Source organism: Scyliorhinus canicula, chromosome 21 (assembly GCF_902713615.1).
Source record: "Scyliorhinus canicula chromosome 21, sScyCan1.1, whole genome shotgun sequence".
NCBI lineage: Eukaryota > Metazoa > Chordata > Chondrichthyes > Carcharhiniformes > Scyliorhinidae > Scyliorhinus > Scyliorhinus canicula.
In genome coordinates, this window is record NC_052166.1 from 45343379 (window position 1) to 45370611 (window position 27233).

Genomic DNA, 27233 nt, shown 5'->3' on the forward strand with positions numbered 1-27233 from the left:
AATGAGCACTCATCAGGATCTCTCAAGGGTTCCAACAATTGAAACAAGAGACACAATTCCTTCTAGCATGCTGTCTCACCAGAACCCAGGCGGTCAACAACCTAGGTTCTGGCCAGAGGGGAGGATGGCTCGACCAGTTCAACCATCTCCAACCCCTTATGGCTGACATTAAAGGACAACACAGGACCTGTGGTTGGAAGGCCACACCAACACAAGGCCATGAAGACAGGATTAGATGTGCTCCATCGAATTTGATTTGCTCAGCCTCCAGGTCAAGATTCCTGAAACATGGGACAACAAGGGCAACACGGTAGCATAGTGGTTAGCATAATTGTTTCACAGCTCCAGGGCCCCAGGTTCGATTCCCAGCTTGGGTCAGTGTCTATGCGGAGTCTGCACGTTCTCCCCGTGTCTGCATGGGTTTCCTCCTGGTGCTCCGGTTTCCTCCCACAGTCCAAAGATGTGCAGGTTAGTTGGAATGGTCGTGCTAAAGTGCCCATATTGTCCAAAATTGCCCTTAGTGTTGGGTGGGGTTACTGGGTTATGGGGATAGGGTGGAGGTGTGGGCTTGGGTAGGGTGCTCTTTCCAAGAGCCGGTGCAGACTCGATGGGCCGAATGGCCTCCTTCTGCACTGTAAATTCTATGAAAGACCCAATTCTCGAACCTAGTTGGGAACTTCTCCACCATCCCAGACGCAGCAGCATTCCTCTCCTGTCTCTTCCCCCCCCCCTGATTCCGTCAAGTTGGACGACAGGCCATGCAGCAGGAACACAACCGTACAGAAGCGGGCCCCTACCAGCGACATTGCTCTCTTCATTGCAAGAACCTCCTTGCGCACCTCCATTGCCTACATAAAAACACCCTGCATCTCTTGGAATTGGGCCTTGACCTCTACCTCAGAGCCAAGATTTCCATCCAGATCACTACCTTCGTTGGCAGCCATCATCCGTCAATGCGCACTACACCGTCAGGGCGGGAGCCAGCTCAAATACACCTGCACCACACTACACCGTCAGGGCGGGAGCCAGCTCAAATACACCTGCCCCACACTACACCGTCAGGGCGGGAGCCAGCTCAAATACACCTGCACCACACTACACCGTCAGGGCGGGAGCCAGCTCAAATACACCTGCCCCACACTACACCGTCAGGGCGGGAGCCAGCTCAAATACACCTGCACCACACTACACCGTCAGGGCGGGAGCCAGCTCAAATACAACTCCACCACTAAAAGGCAGATGGATTAAAAGATGAGCAGAGCTGGAGCTCGCTAAAATGCACCTGTTCCCACGCTCACATCACGTGACAGCCACAGAACAATGCTTTAAAATTTCATTCAAACTTTCAAAGTTGCCGGTTCCATTGACACTTTACATCGGAGGACTGAGGCGGTTTTAAATCATAGGCCTGTGGGAATGAAAATATCGCCATCTCAACGTTGGTATGCTCAGTTGTAATTGCCAGTTCTTCCACTCCTCGAGTGTTAATAGCATGCAACACATCAACATTTTAAACTCCTACATCTTCCAGGATAAGCATGGGAACAAATACCTTTGTGGCACAGTAAGCCAGCTTTGGAAAACAGGAGCTGGCGATTGGGATTCAACCTCAGGTGTGTGAGATACAATAATTTTTTAAAAATAAATTTAGAGTACCCAATTCATTTTTTCCAATTAAGGGGTAATTTAGCGTGGCCAATCCACCCACCCTGCGCATCTTTGGGCTGTGGGGTTGAAACCCACGCAAACACAGGGAGAATGTGCAAACTCCACATGGACAGTGACCCAGGGCCTGGATCGAACCTGAGACCTCGATGGCGTGAGGCAGCAATGCCAACCACTGCGCCACCATGCTGCCCCGGGATTCAATAATGAAGTGTGCACACCAATGAACAGATCTAATACCCCTAGAATGACAAAGAACTAATTGAAATAGAGGTTGACCAGTATGTCACTGTCAGTATTGTTGGCATCATGGAACACATCCTCTGTTCCTCATTTCTACCACAATCTTATACATGTCTCACGAGGCATAGTGAGAATTTCAGGCTGCTGAAGATTCTCAAAGATAACAAAATTCCATATGTACTATTGAAGTAAATGCCACATTGATGGTCTAAGTGATAAACCTACTCAACCTGACATCAAAAATATCAATGTGTGCTGTGAGCAACAAACTTTTTTTTGTTTCTAACGGGCTGCTGACCACCCAGGTGATAACCCAGACTCCAAACGCCTGCAAGTTCCTTCACCATCATATCAGTGGCAGAGCAGAACTTGTTTGCATGAAGCAGATAGATGTCTGCCCACTTAATGGTGCAGCTGGCATGCCTGGTACGTGGGAGGGTGTGTAGAACTGCGCTACATCTTTGGCAGAGCCAGGTGAAGACTTCTGAAACTCATTGTATAGCAGCTGATTTCTAAAGAAAGCCAGTTTATTTGCAGCAACCAGTGATGCAAGCAAATGCAGCGGATACTTACGAAAGAGGGAAGGCTTCAGGATTAAATAACCGGAAACTAAGATGGGGGAAGGAGCGACAATTGACCAGAGGATGGGAGCATTAGGAACTTTTCAACCTTTTGTGTCCCTTGACATCCGAACGTACATTTTGTGTACAGCAACACAATCTGTGCATATGCCAATTTTGCATTTGTGCAAGAAGAATGTGGGCCTGAGATTCCCCAATTGAGGATTTTACATCGGAACAAGAGTAAGCCATTCAGCCCATCGAGTGGGTCCTGTTATTTAATGAGATCATTGTTGATCTGTGGCCTAACTCCATATCCCTTTGTCCCATATCCCTAAATATCTTTGCTTAACAAAAAAATCTATCTCAGATTTAAAATTAACAACTGTTCTAGCTTCAATGTTTGTGGGAGAGAGTTGCAAACCTCTATCACCTTTGAATGAAGAAGTTCTTCCTAACATCTCTCTTGAATGGCCCAGCCCTAATTTTTAGCCGATGCCCCCTGGTTTTAGAATCTCCAACCAGTGGCAATAGTTTACCTTTATCTATCCTGTCTTTCCCTGTTAATATCCTGAATACTTCGATCAGATCACCCTTTATCCTTCTAAATTGTAGTAAAAACAATTCTAATTTGTGTAATCGCTCTTTGTATTTTCCAGGTACCAATTTTGTAAATTTATGTTGCACTCCCTCCAAGTCAGGGGGAATTTGGCAGGCGCTGGGAACAGTTGGGGATGGTCTGAGGGTCAGCAGCCGGCCAAAGGGTTTGCACTATTTTGCAGTCCGGGTCCGCGCACGGTCGGCGCCATGTTGCACGGCGTTGCCGCTGCAGGCCGCCACCGCGTGCATGTGCGGCCATGGACCTGGCAATTCTTTGGGCCATATCAGCAGCTAGAGCCGGGTGCTCTACGCTGCCTTCCTGCTAGCGCCCAGCCAAACGGAGGATCGGTGACCGTTTTGTGCTGAATGTTCGCCCATCAAATGCCACCGTTCCCACGCTGGCTTCAGGACACAGGCTGATGATTGGAGAATCGAGCCCTAGAAATTAAAAAAAAAAACAACATGCACATTTAGTTACAGACAATACAAGTCCCCTTCTTCACCATTTGTCATAGCTTCTGTAAAGGCATTAGCTGGAGTGATCTAATGGGTTTGTTAAGAAGTGTTTCGAGAAAATCTCCCCCCCACCCCCCCCGGGCTGCTGCTGCTATCGGCCTATTTCCCTACCTTTCCGCCAGGAAGTCCAGAAAAGGCTGCCACCGCCTGAAAATCCCTTGTACTGATCCCCTCAGGGCAAATTTCACCCTCTCCAATTTAATGAACCCCGCCATATCAGAGATCCAGGCCTCCACGCTTGGGGGCCTCGCATCCTTCCATTGGAGCAAGATCCTCCGCCGGGCTACTAGGGACGCAAAGGCCAGAACACCGGCCTCTATCGCCTCCTGCACTCCCGGCTCCACTGCCACCCCAAAAATTGCGAGTCCCCAGCCTGGCTCGACCATGGATTCCACCACCCTCGACACCGTCCTTGCTACCCCCTTCCAAAACTCCCCCAACGCTGGGCTCAGGTTACTTCTTACGATGGTGGTGAAATTGAACATGAAAAGCAGTAATATCGGAACAGGAGTAGACCACTCAGCCCTTCAAACCTGTTCCACCGTTCAGTTGGAGCGTGTTTGATTCGTATCTGAGCTTCAGATACTTTTCTTGCTACAGTACTCCATAATAATAGGGTCTAACAAAACCCTTAAGACTCAGTTTTGAAATTTGCAATTGACCCCTGTCTCAGTTACACATATCCAATACCTTTAGTGTGATTATATACTTTCCGGCATCACCCTTTAACGGTCCAGCTCTAATTTTAAGAAAGCTGACCTGCAAAATCCAATTGATCGTGGATAAATTGCATCGCCTGAAACATTTTCATTTTAATTGGATTGTGAGATTCACCGCTCCAATAGCACTGGACAAACAGCTGAATTTAGTCCACTCTGCTCATGATCATAGAATCAGAGAATTTACAGTGCAGAAGGAGGCCATTCAGCCCATCGAGTCTGCATCGGCTCTTGGAAAGAGCATCAGTAAACCAGTAACCCCACTTAACCCGAGGGCAATTTAGCGTGGCCAATCCATCTAAACTGCACATCTTTGGACTGTGGGAGGAAACCAGAGCACCCGGAGGAAACCCACGCAGACAGGGGGAGAAGGTGCAGACTCTGCACACACAGTGACCCAAGCCGGGAATCGAACCTGGGACCGTGGAGCTGTGAAGCAACTGTGCAAATCACTTGTGCTACCGTTCTGCCCGTGATATCGCCTGTTACAATGGTCTATCACTCCTTCCATGGAATGCACCTACTTCATTCCAATCGGTGTCTCCCCCTTCTTTCCCACCCCCTTAGAAATCATAATTGATCTGTTTGTGTAAATATAGATAGCGTAAACTTTCTGCAAAAAGAACTGTCTTCCTGCAAATTAGTAACATTCCAGCAGCTTCACTGATGCACAGACACAAATTTAAATAATAAACCCACAATACGCCAGCTGGTCTCGGTAAAACCTTGTCGATTTGAGTCTCTGCTCATCTCATGCCCAGGGTACTTGCCAATATGAGGTGCCAGCCTCCAATTACAAGGTGCTTGCCACCCACTGGTTCAGGGAAAAAGATGCCACCCAAAATCAGTGTGGCCAAATCTGTTCAGATCAATGGCATCAGAATTTCATTTTGATTCCTTGCATAAAGGGATATAAAAGGAGTATTGTCCTCAGGAATTTCTTGGTTCCAAAGCCAGAAATTCCTGATATAAACAAACTGGCTGCTTGGCAGGAGCCCATATGTTGGCAGACTGGGAGTCTGAAGCAGCTTTTTCAATCATGCTTTTTTTTTATAGCAGTTTAATCATGGTCATTTTCAATCAGAATTTTTTCTATCAAAGCTGTCAAGTTTAAACTCATTAAACTGACTGGTACTCACAGACACACTGGTTCTGTTGTTAATGCTTGTAACAGCCTAAGATATTCAAAGCATGGTCACCTCCAGCATTAGACATCAGTAATATGTTAAGACCACTGCACTCTCCATCTGTTCTGTGTGAACATGGAACATGCAGTGCAGAAGGAGGCCATTCAGCCCACCGAGTCTGCACCGACCCACTTAAGCCCTCACTTCCACCCTATCCCCGTAACCCAATAACCCCTCCTAACCTTTTTTGGTCACTAAGGGCAATTTATGTTGGCCAATCCACCTAACCTGCATGTCTTTGGACTGTGGGAGGAAACCGGAGCACCCGGAGGAAACCCACGCACACACGGGGAGAAGGCGCAGACTCCGCACAGACAGTGACCCAGCGGGGAATCGAACCTGGGACCCTGGCGCTGTGAAGCCACAGTTCTATCCACTTGTGCTACCGGACTGCCCAAATATTAATCTGAAGGTGGCTTCAGAGCAGTGGGGTAGAATTCCGTGGGTCAAACCTGGAAGTCAACTCAGCAAGTTTGAATCTGAAACCTCTACTCAAATCAAACAATCTGACCCCTGGGTTTGGCTCGTCCACGCTGTGCAGTGGGCATGATGCACGCCCCCATGGCACAATCTCACTGTATTTAAAAACATTGGGCACAATTGGGAAATTGGAGGTGTTCAGGATGGTGAACATAGAACAAGGGTTGCACCCAGATTCAATGACCCATCCCCACAATTATTGCTGAGTGATTTTCCTCAGCAATGGGAGGAAGAAATCTGTGATTTTCTCTAAGAAGAGGGTTTGAGTTGAGCAGCTGGCCTTTGAGGCAGTGTAGGAAAACCGAGACAAGTCATAAAAAGTTATTTTTTGCTGATTCAATTACATGCGATGATTTAAGCCCCCAACGTTCATTCCATCCTGTTAAATGTTCTTCATCACATCGTTCCACACACCCACTCAACTTTCAACAACATGCAGCCTTCACCTGTGATGCACATCATGGTACCCCCATTTATCAATTCCCTATTGCCACTCACCTTAATTCTAAACAACATGGTCCATCTGTCACTTTATCACCCTCACCGAATGCCCGGTACTCTGTTGACTTTGGCAGAAATAGTGACAGGCTCATATTCCAGCCCTGACTATTGCAATACTTTGGGCTTACATCCTCTAGATTTTAGAGCCCCTGAAGGCCCAATCATAAATTCCACCTGAGCATGGGAAGAAAACGCAGCAACGGGCGGCACGTTAGCATAGTGGTTAGCATTGTTGCTTCACAGCACCAGGGTCCCAGGTTCGATTCCCAGCTTGGGTCACTGTCTGTGTGGAGTCTGCACGTTCTCTGCGTGGGTTTCCTCCCTGTGCTCCGGTTTCCTCCCACAAGTCCCTAAAGATGTGCTGTTAGGTAATTTGGGCATTCTGAATTCTCTCTCCGTGTACTCGAACAGGCGCCGAAGATGGCGAATAAGGGCTTTTCACAGTAACTTCATTGCAGTGTTAATGTAAGCCTACTTGTGACAATAGAGATTATTATTATTATGTTTGGTATTGGCTGAAATGAATGTGGGTATTGGGGTGGCAGAGGGTGAGAAGTGGAAGCACTTTGAGTGGAGTTTGCATGTTGCTGTCCTCTTTTCCCATCATCCCACTCCTGGACCTCTGTCATATCGCTCCCACCACTCTGTTGCAGGCCAACGTGATGGAGATCAGTGAAGCATTGTGCGATCATGGATAAGGTATTTGTCATCTTGTTTAATGTGGCAGACACCTGCACATCTTTGATCATGGCTTGCGTTGGTTTCATTTGAGAACCAAACCTGAAGATCCTGAAGCCACCATCTCCACGGCAGATATCCTTGCAATTCTCTGCAACACCAATTCATTAAGGATTGAGTGGATGTCTTCATCCTCTAGCCCAGTGGTTTTCTTTCAGTTGGCATTATGGGGATTCCTTTTTTTTTAAAGATGGGCCTCCAAGCAGATCATAACACTGCAGTCCTCACAATGTTATGCAGCTGCAGTTAATAAAAGATCTTGATTACTCTGGTGGTGCTTGATTTTGCCAAGTGTGCAGAGGAACTGGCGCACTGAGCCAGTCAGATCCCGTCAGATCGTGCTCTCTTTCTGGTTCTCACCCTCACAGGAAATGTACATAACTCCCAGCCCTGGCAAGCAATTTACACATCACTTTATTTACACATTTATGTGTAGCGGTCTGCAAGCCCCTTGACATGGTTTCAGGAACTCCCTGGAAAAGAAGCAGAGACAAAACGATTGAGGGTGGGGGCAACTTTCAGAGTCACTGATGATGTGTGCCCGCCGTATCCAGGAGGTAACAGGCCTTCTACTAGGAGGCTGCAGATGTCTCCAACCAGCTGTTGTGACAATCTGAGCTTGAGGTCAAGGAAAGTGTCTGTAAATGCTGGGTCATGTATCCTGCTGCTTCCAGCCCTCTTCTGTGCATCCCTCGCCTGAGCATTTGCTCATCCTACTGCAGAATGGCCCCACTGCCAAGTACCTTCCTCCTCTGACATCAATTGCATCCAATCGCAATCCTGTCAGTTTGAATACCATCAAGGTTGAAAAAAACTGTACCTGCACAAGAACTCTTTGCCCAATGTTTGTACGGGTGAACTGAGGCAAAAGCTGCAATAGATGGGTGCCCGGGGGGGGGCATCGCCCTGCCCAATTGAAATTCCGGCCTGAACTTCTATTCAATCTCACCCCCGTTTCACTGGCCGGTTTCCCAAGCCTCTGAAAATCCATGCTGCAGATGCTAAATTCAGAGACACTTTAAAATCACTTTACGAGGATGTCACATAAGAATGTTAATTGCATGACCCACCCACCTGCATTAATTAAATTCCAGACCTCAGTTAGGAGTTTTCTTACTTGTATTGGAGCCGGGTTGCAGTACCTATTGAGAATTCATTACTTTAATTCCCCCCTTCCACAACCATTCTCAACTCAGCCTGTCCTTGGGGGGAGGGGGGGGGGGGGGGTAATTCTGTCCCTATGATGCACCACGTAAGCAGTACTTTTATGTTACACTCTATGCTGGTGGTGATAAATGTGTATGGGGGGGGGGGGAAGGGCCCAGGAAAACGTTCTATTTGTAAGGGTCTAAATTACTCCCTCAAAATTAACTATGATGAAACAGAGAAACAGAAGTCACAACAGCTGGACGTTGATCAGAAAATTCATTTTCTATGGTTTCAGCTAATCCATGCATTCATAATAAATATTTTTTGCACTTAAGATCACAGGCTGGCGTTATATTCTCAGGGAAATGTTCATAGTGAGCCTTTGGTAAGAAAACTAATCATCACTTCTGGACAAATCAGTGCTCAGGTTAGTGGTCCGATAGGTGAAAGTGAAGTTTCTGACCCCGAAGCAATGAGCTGCTGATGGCTGGGTCGAATGCACAGCTCGTCCTTCCCAACAATTGGCTGCATTCTTCCAGACTGTTCTATATCGTTTAAAGCTTTTAGCCTGTGTGTTTTGTTTTAAACGTCATTGTAGTGATATGCATCACTGTAAATACACAAGGGGTTAACGTAAATACATGTTGACTAGCTAGACACTAGAGGGAGCACCAGAGACATGACACACAGACATTCAACCAATAGGCCAGCAAGATAGGAACCGGCCAATGGGCATTCACGACACACACAGAGGTGATACTACCACAGGAGGGTATTACACCAAGACATATAAAAGGACACAGCACACATGATCTTTCTCTTTCCAGTGGAGACACTTAGTGAGAACACAGGGTTGATTTGAAACACATCACACCCACCACGTGGATTGTAGCAGACTGGTTCGTCAGTCTGAGTAGCTATAGCAGGATTAACAGGAGAGTCGAATCCAAGTAGGAGAATTGTTAACAGTTTAATAAATATGTTAAAGCTATCTCCAAGTCTGAACCTTCCTTTGTCAGAGTGCACATCAAGGAAGCAGCTTATGCTATGTCAAGAGCATAACAAAACAGTCATCTTTACGTATTTCAATGGAAGGCTGCCTAGAGTTTTCTTGTGGTTATGCTAGATTAAACATTTCTAATTTATATTTGCATGTCGCAGGATTGACCAGTATTTCATTCTGTGGCAGTAATCCAGGCATTCCAATGATTCACATGATATTATGTTTCTTGTTCTTAATTCTGATTTCAAATGATACACGGGCAGTTATTTTAAAGTAACAGTCTATGGCAGAATTATTTAGATTTGATCTTTTTAGTTATGTAATGCTCCATAATTAAATAGTGACCAGCGCCAGCAAAATATATTCATCGTCTCAATCACTGCATTAACCAAAAATAATCACTGCAAAGTACAGAATTCACATTTATTTGATAACTTTTTTAACAGAATGGTGTTTATTCATTGTGAACCATTGCAGGTTTACGCTTATTATAACCTACAAGCTGAAGCAAAGGCATAAAATAAAAATGACCAAACAGATTTCTGCTGATTCCCATGGCTGCCCATGGAATTTTGCACAGCAAAACTGGACATTCTGCAGGACACGAGCGAGCATCCTTCAAAGTAACTCAGTGGACTGATTCTGGCTGGCTGGGTGTGCAGGCCTATCACCATGACAACAAAGTAGTTTGTCTTGTCAATATTGGACTACCCTGGCAGGCATGGGGTCTCAATTATGAAGCCAGAGCGACGATGACCCAGATTACTGTTCTGGGCACTGTGGAAGTGGAGCCCAACAAAGATCATTTCAAAGTTACCTTGGCCGGGACTCTTTGACTTTACAGCCCATGGGATACATGGTGCACTCTCCAACCACGTCAGCAAAACTAATAATCAGAGTGCTTGCATTCTGATTGCATTGAGCAGGTGCTTTCGGCAACTTGTGGTATAGGCCCCCTTCCAAAATGGCGCTGGCTGCGTCTATGAGGTTAATGGGGAGTTAACGCGATTGACTCCACATTGAGGCTATTACTATTCCATTAACATCAGGTATGGCAAAATCACCTCCATTGTTTGATAGGAACAGAGGATTTAAGAGCAGGAGTCGGCCAGTCGGCCCTTCAAACCAACCCCGCCATTCAATAAGACAGTAGTTGATCTGGTTGTGATCTCAGCTCCACTGCTGTGTGCCCCCCCCCCCCCACCCGCCCATAACACTTGATCAAGAAAAAGGTCAACCTAATTCAGGTTGATTGGCTCACCTGGGTGTCTGTCACTGCCTGCTTTTGCCTCATGTTGTGCATAGGTGCATATTATGACATCAGCATCCACTGCTTTCTGGGAAAGAAATTTTGCACTCCCATGACCCTCTGAGAGAAAAGAATTCTCCTTGTCTCTGTTTTAAAAGGGAGACCTCATCCTTAAACTATGCCCACAAGAGGAAGCCTCCTCCCGGTATCCACCCTATCCAGTTCCCTCAAGATCTTACATGCTTCAACAAGACCTCGCCATCTTCTAAACTCCAATGGTTATCGGCCCAACCTGTCCAACTTTTCTTCATAAGATAAGCCCTTCATCCCAGGAATGAGTTGAGTGAACCTTCTCTGAACTGCTTCCAAAGCAATTTTATCTTTTCTCAAATAAAGAAATCAAACTGTACACAGTGGGTGGGATTCTCCAATCCCGCTGCATAGTTTCCACGCCGTCGTAAACGCTGTCGCGTTTTACGACGGCATGAATGGGCCGCTCCCAGGACTAATTCTGGCCCCTACAGGGGGCCAGCATGGCGCTGGAGCGGTTCACGCCGCTCCAGCTGCCGATCCCGGCGCGAACTGTGTGCCGTGGGATCCGTGCATGCGCAGTGGCGCTGGCGCCAACAAGGACATGCGCAGTGTTGCCACCGCCAATGCAGCCTCCTTCAATGCACCGGCCCCGACGCAACATGGTGCAGGACAACAGGAGCCGCATGTAGGAAGGGAGGCCACAGCCCCAGAGGCCGGCCCGCCGATCGGTTGGCCCCGATCACGGGCCAGGCCACATCGGAGGCCCCCCGAGATCGGACCCCCCCCTCTCCCCACAAGCTGCCACCCGACCCTTCAGCTCCGAGGTTCCGCCGGCTCAGAGCAGGTTAGAACGGTGCTGGCGGGTCTCAGCTTTTTTCTTACGGCCGCTCGGCCCATCCAGGCCAGAGAATCAGCAGGTTGGCCGTGGAGAGAGGCCCGCGACCAACGCCGCACCAACCACGCTGGCGCCAATGGCGCGAGCGGAGAATCGCATGCCAGCGTTGGGGTGGCGTGGCCCGTTCGCGGAGATTCTCTGGCCTGGCCCAGGGCTGGGAGAATCCCACCCAGTATTTCAGATGTGGTCTTACCAAGGCCTGTACAGATTCAGTAAAATATCCCCACTCTTATATTCCATTCCTCTTGCAATAAATGCCAACATTCCATTTACCTACCTTGGAACCATAGAAATGATACACTACAGAAGGGGCCATTCAGCCCATCTTCCCCATGCTAACCCAATGACAACCAGGTGCCCTTTCTAACCCCATCTTCCTGCAGAAGGCCCATAGCTCTGCAGCTTACAGCACTTGAAGTACTGGGTGACAGGCATTAATCCTGACATGCAAGATGGCAATTTAGGTCTCGGCCGCCGCCACCAACCGAGGCAGCGAATTCCAGACACCCACCACCCTCTGCGTATAAAAGTATTTCCTCATGTCGCCACTTAACTTGAATCTATGATCGCTGGTTTTCGAACTCACTGCCAAGGGAAACAGGCTCCTCCTGTCTACTCTATCTCTACCCCTCACAATTTTGTGTACCTCAAACATGTAATCCCTCGGCCTTCTCTCTCCAACCCCAAACTCTCCCCGTAGCTACAATCCTCCAGTCCTGACAATATTCCAGTAAGTCTTCTCTGCACTCTCTCTGGAGTAATTACATCCTTCCTGTAATGTGGTGACCAGAGCTGCACACAATACTCCAGCTATGGCCTCACCAGTGTCTTATACATCCATCATTATATCCCTATTTTTGCATTCTATACCCCTGCCAATGAAGTCACTTGCTGCACCTGCACGCTAACCTGATGTGATTCAGGTACCAGTACAGCCAGATCCCTCTGTACTATTGAGTTCTGCAATCCCTGTCCATTTAAATAATATACTGCTTTTCTATTCTTTCTGCCAAATAGGCAAGTTCACATTTACCGACGTTATACTCCATTTGCCAAATACTTGTTCACTCACTTAACTTGTCTATAATCCTTTGCAGACACTCTACCTCCTCTTAACAATTTACTTTTAACAAATGTAACTATTGTACACTCGGTTCCTTCATCGAAGTCATTGTAAATAGTTGAGGACCCTAATCCCTTCAGCACTCCATTAGTTGCAGTGTGGCAATCTGAAAAATACGCATTTATCCTTATTCTTTCCTTCCTATTAGCTAAGCAATCATTTATCCATGCCAATGTTAACCCCCCCCCCCCCCCCCCCCCCCTATACAATGTGCTCTTATCTAGTTAGTATCCTTTGATGTGGCACCTTATTAAACATCCTTTCATAGGACTGTGAGCGACTGTGGCAGGGTCGGCAATCAACGCTCATCCCCAATTTTCCATGAACTGAGGGACTCGCTCAGCCATTTTCAGAGTTAGAAGCCAATCTCTTCACTGTGGGGTCTGGAGTCACATGTAGGCCAGCACAATAGCACAGTGGTTAGCACTGTTGCTTCACAGCTCCAAGATCCCAGGTTTGATTCCTGGCTTGGGTCACTGTCTGTGCAGAGTCTGCACATTCTCCCTGTGTCTGCATGGGTTTCTTCCGGGTTTCCTCCCACAAGTCCCGAAAGACATGCTCTTGGGTAACTTGGACATTCTGAATTCTCCTTTCTGAACAGGTGCCAAAATGTGGCGACTAGGGGCTTTTCACAATAACTTCATTGCAGCCTTAATGTAAGCCTACTTGTGACAATAAAGATTATTATTATCAAATGCCTTTTGGAAATCCAAGTAGACCACATCTACAGGTTCCCCTTTATCCACCTTCCTCGTTACTTTGTCAAAATACTCGACTAGATTAGTTAAACCCGATATTCCTTTCACAAAACCATACTGGCTCTGCTCCTGTCAGTTTGTGATTTTCTTCGCATCATGCTGTAATTTCCTTAAACATGGATTCTAGCGCTTTCCCAATGAGAGATGTTAGATTGACTGAACTATTGTTTTCTACTTTCTGCCTCCTTCCTTTCTTGACTATTTTCCAATCCACTGGGACCCTTTCAGAGGCTAAAGAATTTTGGAAGATTATAACCAATGCATCTACGATCTGTGCAATGACCTCTTTTAAGATTGTTTTCAGTTTGTGATGCCCTTTGGGGTGCTACTCTAAAAGTACAAACACTTTCTTTATTCTTAAGCGTGTGATATATATTGGACAAGCATGAAATGAAACAGGTGTAAATGTTGTTGTTTTATACCAGGGGCGGGATTCTCCGACCCCCGGCCGGGTCAGAAAATCGCCCGCGGCCGGCGTCAATCCCGCCCCCGCCGTGTCCAGAATTCTCTGCCACTTGGGATTTGGCGGGGGTGGGAATTGCGCCGCGCCGGTTGGCGGGGCCCCCGTGGCGATTCTCCGGCCCACAATGGGCCGAAGTCCCGCCGCTGGCAAGCCTCTAAGCCTCTCCCGCTAGCATGGATTAAACCACCTATCTTACCTGCGGGATTGGAGGCGTGGGCGGGCGCTGGGGGGGGGGCTGACCCTGGGGGATGCCCCCACGGTGGCCTGGCTCGCCGACCGGGGCCCACCGATCGGCGGGCGGGCCTTTGCTGTGGGGGCACTCTTTTTCTTCTGCGTTCGCTATGGTCTTCACCAAGGCAGAGGCGGAAGAACCCCCCTCCCCTGCGCATGCGCCGGTCTGACATCAGCAGCCGCTGACGCTGCGGCGCATTTGCGAACTTACGCCGGCCGGCGAAGTCCTTTCGGCCCCGGCTGGCGTGACGCCAAAGGCCATTCACGCCAGCCGGCAGAGCAGGAACCACTCCGGTGTGGGCCTAGCCCCTCAATGTGAGGGCTTGGCCCCTAAAGGTGCGGAGGCATCCGCACCTGTGGAGCGGCCCGACGCCGTAGTGGTTCCCGCCACTCCAACATGCCGGGACCCCCTACCCCGCCGGGTAGGGGAGAATCCCAGCCCAGATACCTTAAAGGAGAAAGAGGGACCCAGCAAACATCCGTTACAAAAATGTGTTTTACTTTCTTCAACAGACTTTGTGCAGTTTACCATATCATGGACCTCCTTTTAATATAAATGTGATTTTATTTCAAAATTTTGTTTTCGAAACATCTTTGCACAGATCATCGCTCATTGTTTCTCTTGTTAATAAGAACCAGATTCAATTAACCTTAGAGGTGGAATTTGACCGGTTACTTTAAATAATCATTGAATGTCCTTTATGACATATTTTGAATTATGCTTTCTCAAATAATTAATCCTGATCTTGTTATTGAGGTACTAAGCGACAGGCATTAATCCTGACTTGCAAGATGGCATTTAGGATTAAGTGATTATTCGTGAGTCACACTATTTTGGGGCATTTCAAATAACCTCTTTTCCCTGATTGCACACATTCCAATGAATTGCCTACATTGAGCATTATTTAAATCTACAACCTTGTGCATTGAGTTGGGATCAACTGTGCTTATTTAACCCTACATAAACAAAGTTTGTGGCACTAATACCTCAACGTATCTCATGTAGGATGGAGCAAAGACAGGGGAGGAGGGGCAGCATGGTAGCATTGTGGGGTGCTATGTCTTTTCGTCCGACGTCATTTCGTCCAACGACACTTCGTCCACGTCTTTTTGTCCAACGTCTTTTTGTCCGCCCGTCTTTTGGTCCAACGTCACTTCGTCCAATTATCCAATTACAAATAGTTTAATTTAGTTTTTCAATGTTACTGCTCAAGGATCCTCTCCACCTATTTCGCCTCTTGAAGTTGAGTTCTGCATTTGTGCTGCTTGATCTCCAGACATTATTAAGATAAGCTGCAGGATATTCACCCATGTATGCTCCAGCGTGATGAGAGCCATTGTATCTGATGGAATATTTGAACATTTCAGACCTGTAATGTCAGAAGCCACTGCCAACCCTAATCACTCGACAAAAATCGAGTTTAAATCTGCTTCTTTCAGAACTGCACTCATTGTCTAAATCCAAATAGACTCCCACTTATATCTGTGTCTGTCGGAATTGTAGAATATCAAATCATCTTGTCCTCTCCCCATGATTCTCTCTCGGGTACAGTTCTGGAAATGTAACTATTAGGGTATTTCGGGAATTTACCATTTACATCAATTTTAAGTAATTTCGGGAATTTTAAGTAATTAGTAAACTTTTAGATTTTTTAACTGCATTTTTAGATTTTTTAACTTTTTAACTGCATTTTTCAACTTGCATTTTACTTGCATTTTATCAATTACTTGCATTTTAGCAAGTAAATTAATGGAGTTAATTTGTAATTGGATAATTGGACGAAGTGACGTTGGACCAAAAGACGGGCGGACAAAAAGACGTTGGACCAAAAGACGTGGACGAAGTGTCGTTGGACGAAGTGACGTCGGACGAAAAGACGCGACACGGCATTGTGGATAGCACAATGGCTTCACAGCTCCAGGGTCCCAGGTTCGATTCCGGCTTGGGTCACTATCTGTGCGGAGTCTGCACATCCTCCCCGTGTGTGCGTGGGTTTCCTCCGGGTGCTCCGGTTTCCTCCCACAGTCCAAAGATGTGCAGGTTAGGTGGATTGGCCATGATAAATTGCCCTTAGTGTCCAAAATTGCCCTTAGTGTTGGGTGGGGTTACTGGGTTATTGGGATAGGGTGGAGGTGTTGAACTTGGGTAGGGTGCTCTTTCAAAGAGCCGGTGCAGACTCGATGGGCTGAATGGCCTCCTTCTGCACTGTAAATTCTATGAAGACAGATGATTGGAGTTTGTCACACAGCGCTCAACAATCTCACTGAAATTAACCTTTAGAACTTGATTGTGATGAATAAACGAGCACAGCAGAAAGGTTATGATTGCAGAAGTGCTTGGATTAATGATTGGAACTCTTCTCACATTATATTAGCTCCCTCACATTTTGATGTTGAGCTCCATGTCCTCGTCTCCCGCTCCACATTGATAAAGTAACTGCAAAACAGGACTGAATGTTAAAAGCGAAGATCACAAATGAGCCTCACGATCTTCACAAGAATACTCATGAGGAGAGGTGGAAAGCAGGAAATAGGCAATACTTCATCCGCACTGTATTTATATATAGAACTGATGAGGATTTTCATCCTTCTTAACAGAACAGCTTTTGAACATTTGCAATAGCATTTACCTTGTATTCTTGTGAAAAAGGTAATTGACAATCCCTTGTAATTAGTTTTCTCTCTTTAAATATAGCCAATGCTGATTCTTTGTAATGAGGTAACTTTATTACCTCTTTTGTTATTCATTTGTTCTCTTGTATATAAAGCTAAAAATATTCCTGATGGCATGAAATGGTGTTTGGGTGTAATGGATTCTATGTGACATATTCTTAGAAATTGAATCAAAGCCATCAAAAATAATGTTAATTGAAGAGACAAGTTGGAATCATTATCGTGAAGCCATTTTGCTACAACAGTCATTTATTGCTCTTTCTTTATCCTGCAGCAATTGAATCACCCCAACATAATTAAGTATTTGGACTCATTTATTGAGAACAATGAGTTGAACATCGTTCTGGAATTAGCAGATGCAGGCGATCTCTCTCAGATGATTAAGGTGAGGAGAGAACATCTTTTTATCCAGTCAAGTGTCAGAATTATCCTTGGGCAACTTAGCAGGATGATCTAGTGCTGCAAATATGGCACTAAAAGTGTGAAGACATTTGTTGGACTGCGCACAGCAATTCATCTGTGTGGAGATGAAAAGTACGGAAAATGCTGGAGATCGGAAATGCTCTGGAGAAGCTGCAATTTCTGGAAATCCAGAGCAGACTGATTGGAATGTTAAGTAAAAATAATTTCTAATTATATAGCGCCTTTTACAGAGTAAATGTTGTACTTCACAGACGCGTGGTACCAAACAACATTTGACATTGAGTCATATGTGGTATTATTTGGGTGAATGACCAAAAGCTTGGCCAGAAGGTAGATTTCAAAGGTCATCCAAAAGGAGGCAGAGAAGCAGAAAGCTTTGAGGGAAGGAATTGGCAGCTGAAGACATGGCTGCCAATGGTGATTAAAATCTGGGATGCTGAAGTAAGAGGAGTGCAATAAACTCAGTGGGGGTTATGGAGCAGGAGGGAGATAACAGAGATAGCGAGAGGTGAGTCCACGGAGTATTTGGAAAGTTGGAAAGCAAGGTTGAGAATTTTTTTTCAAATCGAGGTGTTACTTAACCAGGCGGTAATGTAGGTCAGTGAGGGATAATAGACAGACAACCTGGGTGTAAGGTAGGACACCGGCAGTAGAGCTTTGGATGAGCTCAAGTTTACAGTGATTAGAATGTGAGAGGCCATCCAGGAGTGCGTAAGAATGGTCGCCTCGAGGTAACCATGAATAGATGAGGGTTTCAGCAGCCCATCACTGAGGCAACAGTAGAGTTGGGTGAGGTTTTAGGAATGGGGATAGGCACAGTGATGTGGTTGGAAACTTATCTCGGGATCAAATATGACACAAAAGTTAATAACTGGTTCAGCATCCGACTGTTGCCAGGGAAGGCAGAGAGTGTGCGGCTTACGAAGGAAGTTTGTGGCAGGAGCTGTGGACAATGGCTTTGGTCTTCCCAGCGTTTAATTGGAGCAAACTTCTGCTCATCCAGTATGGATGTTGGGCAGGCAGTCGGAAAATTTGGAGAGAGTGGAGGAAGTGGTATAGCTGGGTGTCATCAGAACACACGTGGGAACTGACACATTGCAGAGTTTTCCTTTCTGTGCACAGAGCGCTGGCTGAGGCGGGAAAACAGACGCATAGCTCACAGGCGGCACGGCTGGGGTTTCTCTCCAGACAATCCAGCACCTTATGCAGGAGAAATCTGAAGTTGTGGCCCACGCCGTCACGCTGGCGGGGCAGGGCCAGAAAACGTTAGCAACCGGGAGTCCCAAGAATCTCCAATACAAAACACTGGAACCACCGCCTCCCCCCCCACTCCCCACACACACCAGGAGATCTCCCCATGGATACGAGGGAGCCCCTCCAAAAAGGTGCATGGGGAATCCCCCCGCCACCACGCACAAGGGGAACACCTCCAACTGATAAAGGGAGCCACATCCAATTAAGCTCCCCAGGGCCCCCGCACGGCAGTGCCCTGTCGTACTGCCCTCTGGCACTGCAGCGTTGCCAGGGTGCTGGGACAGTGCCGGGGAAGTACTGGGGTGCCAGGCGGCAGTGCTATAGGGCAGTGCCAGGGTGAAATCGGCCAGTGCAAGGGGCAGTGCCTTGGGGCAGTGCCAGGGTTAAAGTGGCCAGTACCGAGGCAGTGCCTTGGAGCAGTGCCATGGGGCAGTGCCAGGGTGCAAGTGGCCAGTGCCAGCGGTATGAGCTCGTGTGTTCTCAGATAACTTTACTCAGGGGCAACCGATAAGAAACAAGAGGACACCCAGAATGGATCCTTGGAGGATATCAGAGGTGACAGTGTGTGAATGGGAAGAAAAGTGATGGCACATGAGGGTGGCACGGTGGCAGAGCTGTTAATACTGTTGCCTCATAGCACCAGGGCCCCAGGTTCAATTCCGACCTCGGGTGACTGCCTGTCTGGAGTTAGCACTTTCTCCCTATGTCTGCGTGGGTTTCCTCCGGGTGCTCCGGTTTCCCCCCACAGGCCAAAGATGTGCAGGTTAGGTGGATTAGCCATGATCAATTGCCCCTTAGAGTGGGGTTACAGGAATAGGGCAGGGAATTGGACCTAGGTAGGGCAGTCTTTCGAAGGGTTGGTGCCGAACGGCCTCGTTCTGAACCATTGGGATTCAATGATTCTCTGATTACAACTGGGGTAGCTAAGAATGGCACCAGGCAAATTTTATATTAATTTGTTGTTGAATTGTATTCAGGTGGTGGCATTAACTGGTGGTGGGGGGGGGGGGGGGGGGGAGCAGTGTCACCCGTGCCCATATGAAAAATGAAATGAAAATCGCTTATTGTCACAAGTAGGCTTCAAATGAAGTTACTGTGAAAAGCCCCTAGTCGCCACATTCCGGTGCCTGTTCGGGGAGGCTGGTACAGGAATTGAACCGTGCTGCTGGCCTGCCATGGTCTGCTTTCAAAGCCAGTGATTTAGCCCAGTGTGCTAAACCAGCCCCTGGATTGAGATATACATATACATAGGAGCAGGCTGAAAGTATGGATCGCACCCTGAATTGTGCAATATATTGCAACAGTCTCTGTAATTAAAAACGTGGAAGTATAAAAACTAGGCTCCAGTTCCACTCTTCACTGCCTTGCTCCTGGAATTGTGACCCAATCACAACCAACTGAACGATGGTTGGGAGGCTTTGGAAGAGGATGGGGTGATCAACTATGTCAAAGTCAGCAAGACAGTTCAAGAAGGATGAGGTGGGATAGTTTACCTTTGTTACAATCACAGTTTGTAGCTCTGGCGACATCATTGTGGTCTGTGGCAGGGTTGGAGCGATTCAAAAATGGAGTTCTGGGAATGATGGGTATAGATTTGGGAAATGACAACATGTTTGTGGTTGGAGAGGAAAGTCAGGGACAGAGTCGAAGGTTTTTTTTTTCCGGAGGAAGTGTTAACAGCAGATTGACTGGCATTTCGGGCATTTTCTGGTTTTCTTTCATCTCTTTGTGTAATTTGTTTGGAAGTGATTTGGCAATTCAGCAAATTATTTTAACTTAAATGCATCACTTGCAGAGGCACCCTGGAGCATTATTTGGAGGTAAGTGAAGGCAGATTGCATACCCAAACTTCAAGGCAGCTTTTTCCAAATATGTTTGTACTTGGCTGATGTTTTTTTCACAATTTTCTATTTGGCTATAGGGCTCTTGGGAAGTTTCCTTTCATTCTTAAATTTAGTACAATCAAGGTAGTCGGGGCCTCATAATTGTTTCTGACCAAGGATTATACACTGGTATCTGACCTTGAAGGTTGCTACAGCGCAGGACTACGAATGTAGCCGCTCTACATGTTTAATTGGCTTGAGCACATTATTTTGCAGTTACGGCTTTGACTGAAATGTTAAGTCTGGCTTGATTTCATTGGAGAGAGTGGCGAGTTGAGGAGCAGCAGGTTTCACCAAAAACTGGCCTCCGTAAATAGGCCCCTCCTCTCCACCTGAGAACCGAACTTATGTCAGGCATCCTCTGAAATATGACTTCTTGTGTGATTGGCTAGTCCGACAGACAGGGGACCGAGGCAAAATTGAATGGCTTCATAATCTCACCATCATCCTGGAAACAGGGTTGATTTAATTTTTGAAATAGGCTCTGGAAATTTTTCCCAAACTCTCTGTTTGTGGGTCAATTTCTAAAGTAACTCACAACAAACTGCCTGTGGGGTTAAATTAGATGAATAGTTTATTCACACATTGTGATAGTCACCACTGGTGTATTATATTGTATATATGGGTTTTACAGTAAGGCCTCTGTACTACAGGTACGGGGGTAGATCCCTGCCTGCTGGCTCCGCCAAGTAGGCGGAGTATAAATGTGTGTGCTCACTGAGCTGCAGCCATTTCGCCAGCTGCTGTCGGAGGCCACACATCTCTGTGTAATAAAGACTCGATTACATTCTACTCTCGTCTCGTCGTAATTGATAGTGCATCACACATTCAAACCCGGGGATAGTCATAACTTCCTAAAAGTACATAATAAGAAGATAGCAAAGAGGAATTTTTACAACTATTATTAATTTAAAAGAAAAAAACATCCCAGATATGGATCCAGATATGGATATCAGTTCACTCGATTGCCAGAATCCAGGAATCTCTGAGTCCAGTGAAGGTTCCTTCATGGAGGAACTACAGTTCAGTTGGGTTCAGCTCACTGAAGCAGAAGTTTGCAGAATTCATTTAACATTGATGGTGATGCAGTAGGTACACAGAGACTTGGTCTGCATGGCAGTGATAGCAGGAATCTTCCAGAGAAACAGGCTTCGAGGACATAGAGACTTGATGCAGGCTGTTGGTCAGCTTACAGTCCTATTCTGAAGTTTTAAGGCTGGAGTTTAAACAGCAGACTGAATTTCAAGTCTCGAAATGTAATATTAAAACTTTCCAACGGCCAAAAGCGTAGATCGTGTGCTATTGTCCATTAATGAGTCAGTTGAAAGGCTAATAAGCTGTTCTTAAGTCTCTGGCGTGTCGGAGTGGCGTGAACCACTCCGGCGTCGGGCCGCCCCAAAGGTGCAGAATTCTCTGCACCTTTAGGGGCCAAGCCCTCACATTGAAGGGCTAGGATCACCCCCCGCCCTCCCCCCCCCAGGACCCCGGAGCCTGCCCGCGCCGCCAATCCCGCCGGTCAAGTAGGTGGTTTAATCCACGCCGGCGGGAGAGACCTGTCAGCGGCGGGACTTTGCGCATCGCCGGCCGGAGAATCGCCGCGGGGGGCCCACCTGCCGGCGCGGGGGGCCCGCCAACCGGCGCGGCGCGATTCCCGTCCCCGTCGAATCTCGGGGGGCGGAGGATTCGGGACACGGCAGGGGTGGGATTGACGCCGGCCCCGGGCGATTCTCCATCCCCCCGGGGGGTTGGAGAATCCCGCCCTTAGGGACATGACACAAGTGTCATTTTCATGTTGCATCCTGCCCAATTCTGCGTTGCTATGTAGTTGGATGTGTGTCGCACCATTATCACTGGCTCCTGATATGTGGATCTTGTACAACCAGGGGAAACCCAAAGTCAATTTCCCAAATTCACTGGGAAGGCACAGTACCATAAGCAGGCCGGGTCAGCAAAGCTGTTAAGTACACTTGGGGGTGGTCATCATAGCAGGGTATAGCATCAAATGATATAAAAGAGATCCAAATGACCAGTTAAATGATGCATAATGAGGCTTTTTGATGGAAACCGACGCATGAAATGAAAACAGAAAATGCTGGACAAAAACAGCAGATCTGGCAGCATCTTTGGAGAGAGAGAGAGAGACAGAGTAACGTTACGAGTCTGAGGCTGGAATTTCCTGGCCATTTTTTCTGGTGGGATCTTCTGGTCTCACCGACAGTGAAGTGGGGGGGGGGGGGGGGGGGGGTGCATGGAACGGGGAACCCCTTTGATAGCGGTGGGATCTTCTGTCTTCTGATCCTGCTGCCAGCCAATGGCGGGGCGGCTCCGCCACCATGAAACATGCTGCAGCCGTTGGGGGGGGGGGGGGGGGGACGGAAAATCCAACCCACTGTGACCCTTCCTCGGAGCAGTAGAATTAGTTCACCTACAAGTGCCCTTCACCGCTTGGGAGGCAGACCACAGGACTCTCCCCGTTATTTGATTATTTTAAAATAAACATGCTAACCAAACAATTGACTTTGCTTTGTCCAAGAGGTCTGTCAGCTGTCTAACTGTTCTACAATCCATTGTTTATGAATAAAAATGAATGGGAAATGTTAAAATGATAAAAATACATTTTAGGTCTATAAATATGGATTACCACTTCCTTTAGTCCTGACACAAAAACTGGCACAAAATCACAGGGACCAAAGATCTTACAGGTGACACCACCATTAGTTATTCCTAAATCCAATTTATGAAATACAATCACCCTCCCACAGGAAATAGCAGGAAAATCCCTGAGTACATACTACAACTATTCACTTTGAATGGCAGGAAAATCCCTGAGTACATACCACAACCACTCACCGACAAAGAAAGGAACCTACCTTTGTTTCTCTCTTGACGTTCCCTTCAAACAAGCATTGTACAAGAATTCTGCCTCCCAAGAAGCTTTGTTTCCTTTTTTTTTATTTCACCTGATGCACTTGCAATACCTGCCACAAAACATTGAGCCTCAGGCACTGACGTTTGCTCAGGAACTACCAATTTATTCATGTAGTAATCAATGAGCTTCACAGGATAGTGTGTCAGAAATCTCACAATGTCTTAATAATATTGAAGAGTTGTGTAAGTTAAACTTACTTAACCTTTCAATTTTTAATCTCACGATCAGGAAAGTGCAGCCTTCAAGGCGCACCTTGTAAAATATTGCATTAAAATTTGATGCTGTTTTAAAGTTATATTTTCCACCGAGTGTTTCTCGGTCTGAAGTTGCTGACTCATACGGGAGCGTGACTCACAGGCATTGGCACCTTTAAGTGCCTCACCAAGTTAACCATTCCTCATACTTGTGCTTGACTAATGCCAAATCTGCACCCATATCATCAAGTGCCATATTAAGCACGATTCTAGCAGTGATCACCAGTAGATGATTTGTAACTGTAAGTAGTGACTGCCCCACCATGCACACACACAACAAAAAATCAATTGTGCCCTGACAATGACAGATAAGATGAAGTAACTCAACCCAGAGATCAAAGCTGGAACCTTCCAGATGTCTGTGCCTTGGTGTCACAACAGGCATTTATCTACTGAGTCAGGAATTGAGGGCGGAGGGGAGATTGTTATGACCTTGTGACGCTATGATGTTGCAGAAATAGTTTCCCTTGTTGCTGGCTGTTAGCTTCCAGGCAATGTCATATTGTCTTTATCACAAAAATGGTTTGGTGCAAAGCATTAAGGATACTGATGTTCCTCTGAGGATCTGTGGGCTTTTATAAAGGTAAAGAGTTCAACTGAATTTCCTGAGCATGGAGCAAAAGAGCTTTGAGGCTTCACATTTAGCTCGAGAGTTCAGCTGCCATTTTAGGGACCAGTGAAACAAACAACTGTCTGTATTTAATGATGGAACTTTATGGAGAAATTTTTTACAAACAGTACAAAATGCACAAGAGTTGAAAGCGTGGGGGCGGCACGGTGGCCTAGTGGTTAGCACAGCTGCCTCACGGCGCTGAGGTCCCAGGTTCGATCCCGGCTCTGGATCACTGTCCGTGTGGAGTTTGCACATTCTCCCCGTGTCTGCGTGGGTTTCGCCCCCACAACCCAAAAATGTGCCGAGTAGGCGTATTGGCCACACTAAATTGCCCCTTAATTGGAAAAAATAATTGGGTAATCTAAATTTATAAAAGAGTTGAAAGGGTGCTCCTTTGATCTTTATCATAAAAGTCATGTTGTGGTGTAAATTTATATACAATCGACAGTACACCATGGGTCTAAAGTGTAACCAAAAATGAGTGAGCTTGAGGATCAGATCAAATTGTTCAACCACACCTGTAGCAAACATAGAACAGTACAGCACAGAACAGGCTCTTCGGCCCTCAATGTTGTGCCGAGCCATGATCACCCTACTCAAACCCACGTATCCACCCTATACCCGTAACCCAACAACCCCCCCCTTAACCTTACTTTTATTAGCACACTACGGGCAATTTAGCATGGCCAATCCACCTAACCCGCACATCTTTGGACTGTGGGAGGAAACCGGAGCACCCGGAGGAAACCCACGCACACAGGGGGAGGACGTGCAGACTCCACACAGACAGTGACCCAGCCGGGAATCGAACCTGGGACCCTGGAGCTGTGAAGCATTTATGCTAACCACCATGCTACCCTGCATGAATACATGAATATTTTCTCCTCATCCTGCTGTGTAACAATTCTAGGCTCCCCCTGCCATTGTATCCAACTGACCTTTCCTCACAGTTACCAACTGAAAATTGTTTGGGGTTCCTGTCCGGTCTCCTAAATGTTTGGGTCTGGCCTTTTATCCAGTGTCGCTGAAGGAGCATCCTTAAAGACGGTGTGTGAGTTGGAGGGAAATTTGCAGGCAGTAGTCTTCCCGTTAATCTGCTGCCCTTTCAGGTTGCAGATTCTGAGCATGGGGACCTTGAAAAAGACAATTGAGTCTTCACTCCTCAGCAGCAGACCGGCCACTCATTCAGATGAAGTAGGAACAGTGCTTGACACCTTCACCCTAAAATCATTCAGGGTTTTTAGGATCTGATAGCTGCCATTGCACCATGCACCATAGTGAGAGCGAGTACTCTATAATGGTGACGGCTGGATCCACCGGTTTGATACTTCTGCTACTCCAGATAGCAGCACATGCCACGTTTCTGCCCTTCTCCGAGCACCTTACCATTGAAACATGAGACAATACCCAGCCAGAAAAACACGGTCACACGGTAGCACCAGCTTCATGTCAGGATCCAGCTACTATCAAAGCCACCTCAATTCCTTAACCACCTGCTGTGATCCAAGCTCTCAGGAAGCAACAATAACCTGCATTTTGGTAATTCCTTAACATCTCAAAGTGCCTCACAGGAGCATTATCAGACATAATTTTGTAGTGATCTGTACATCTGTACAAACATTTGCACATACACCAAGGACTACAGACAGATGTAACAGCCACAGCATCACGAGAGGGCAGCATCAGAGACGGGTATAAAGGGTCCAGCCCAAGGGAGGATCCGCCTCTTTCAGAAGCACAGGGCTAGTGAGCAGCAGCAGACAGAGACAGCTCAGCATAGGCAGTTTACCTTAGCTTCACTGCTCATACCTCTTGACTGTATTATATCTAGTTAAGCTCTGGAAACAGAACAAATCTACTGAATAAAGTATTTGTGTTAACTGGAAGTCTACAATCTTTATTCAGAATTTGAGGCCAAAACATTTGAGGAGATATTCAGATAGGTGATTAGAAGCTCGGTCAAAGAGGTGGAGTGTCTTATAGTACGATAGAGGAGAAGAGGTGGAGAGGTTTAAGGAGAGTATTCCAGTCCTGGCCACTGAAAGCATAGCCGCGTTGGTGGAGTGATTAAAGTTGAGGTTGCCAGACTGGGTGGAACACAGGTATCTTGGAAGGTTGTAGGACTGGAGAGGCACGGAGATGAATCTCTAGAATAGGCGATGGGAAAGCATGCAGAGAAGGAACTGTTTGAAGAATGAGTACGGTGATAGCTTGCACTTTGTTATTATTATTTTAGACAAGATTGTGCACTAATTTGAGACGTTCTTACTCACGGAGTTATCATCCTATAGAAAAGGGAGCACTCACCTGGTGCTGTCTTATCCACTTGACTTTATTACCCATTCGCTGATTGGATTCTCTTCCCTAAAGAAATCTGGGAGATTCGTTTAGCAAAAGAAAATGCCCTTGTGTCAATTTCTTGAATATTGCAAATTTGCATGGAGGGTTTGATGATTGCTACCATATGCTCTCTGAACATTGAGAGTGTGGAACCTCTTCCTGTTTACGTAGCTGGATGAATGTCCTGTGGCAGAGGAAGCCCAAGGGGACGCAATGGAAGCATTTCAATGCTGCACACTGGGCAGCAATGACTTTCATCCTATTTTCCTGAGGCAGAACATTTCCCACGCCATTTATACACTACTAATGAAACGGATACAGTGGGGCAAGTCCCTCCCCGGTTGTTTGGTTTCTGAATATAAGTCAAAGCATTCAGAACACGTTTTGTATTCCATCAAAGTCTGTCCGTTTTGGAAAAAAGAAAATCTTGCAATGCAGCACTGAACTGAAAGAAGCCAGTGAAAGTGAAGATAAATAAATATAGAACCACTCCATATTTAGGGAGTCGAGGAATGCTGCTTTCTGTATCCAGGGGTTTTGTATCATTTAAAGATTCTGGAATGCGAGCTCACCTGATACTTCAGTGTGGAAATGCACTATCTGCTGTGGTACATACAAATGAGGAAGATTGAAGGCTCAATCCTTTGTGTCAAGCTGATTGATCCCAGCGAAGGGCGATCGGAATATTGCAATTGATCTGAGCTGTTCAGTGACTTTTGTTCGAAAGTGAATATTGAGCAGGCCCAGGATA

The 27233-nt window shown here is 46.7% G+C and overlaps 1 protein-coding gene across 5 annotated transcripts in view; it reads left to right on the top strand.

Moving 5' to 3' along the window:
- Positions 1-27233, top strand: part of LOC119955497 (serine/threonine-protein kinase Nek6-like) — a 373379-nt gene that overhangs the window by 222511 nt on the left and 123635 nt on the right. For all 5 annotated transcript variants that reach the window (XM_038781740.1, XM_038781738.1, XM_038781735.1 and 2 more), the window contains exon 5: positions 17061-17171. In XM_038781740.1, coding sequence (XP_038637668.1) covers positions 17061-17171 — 111 coding nt within the window. The remainder of the gene's footprint in view (positions 1-17060; positions 17172-27233) is intronic.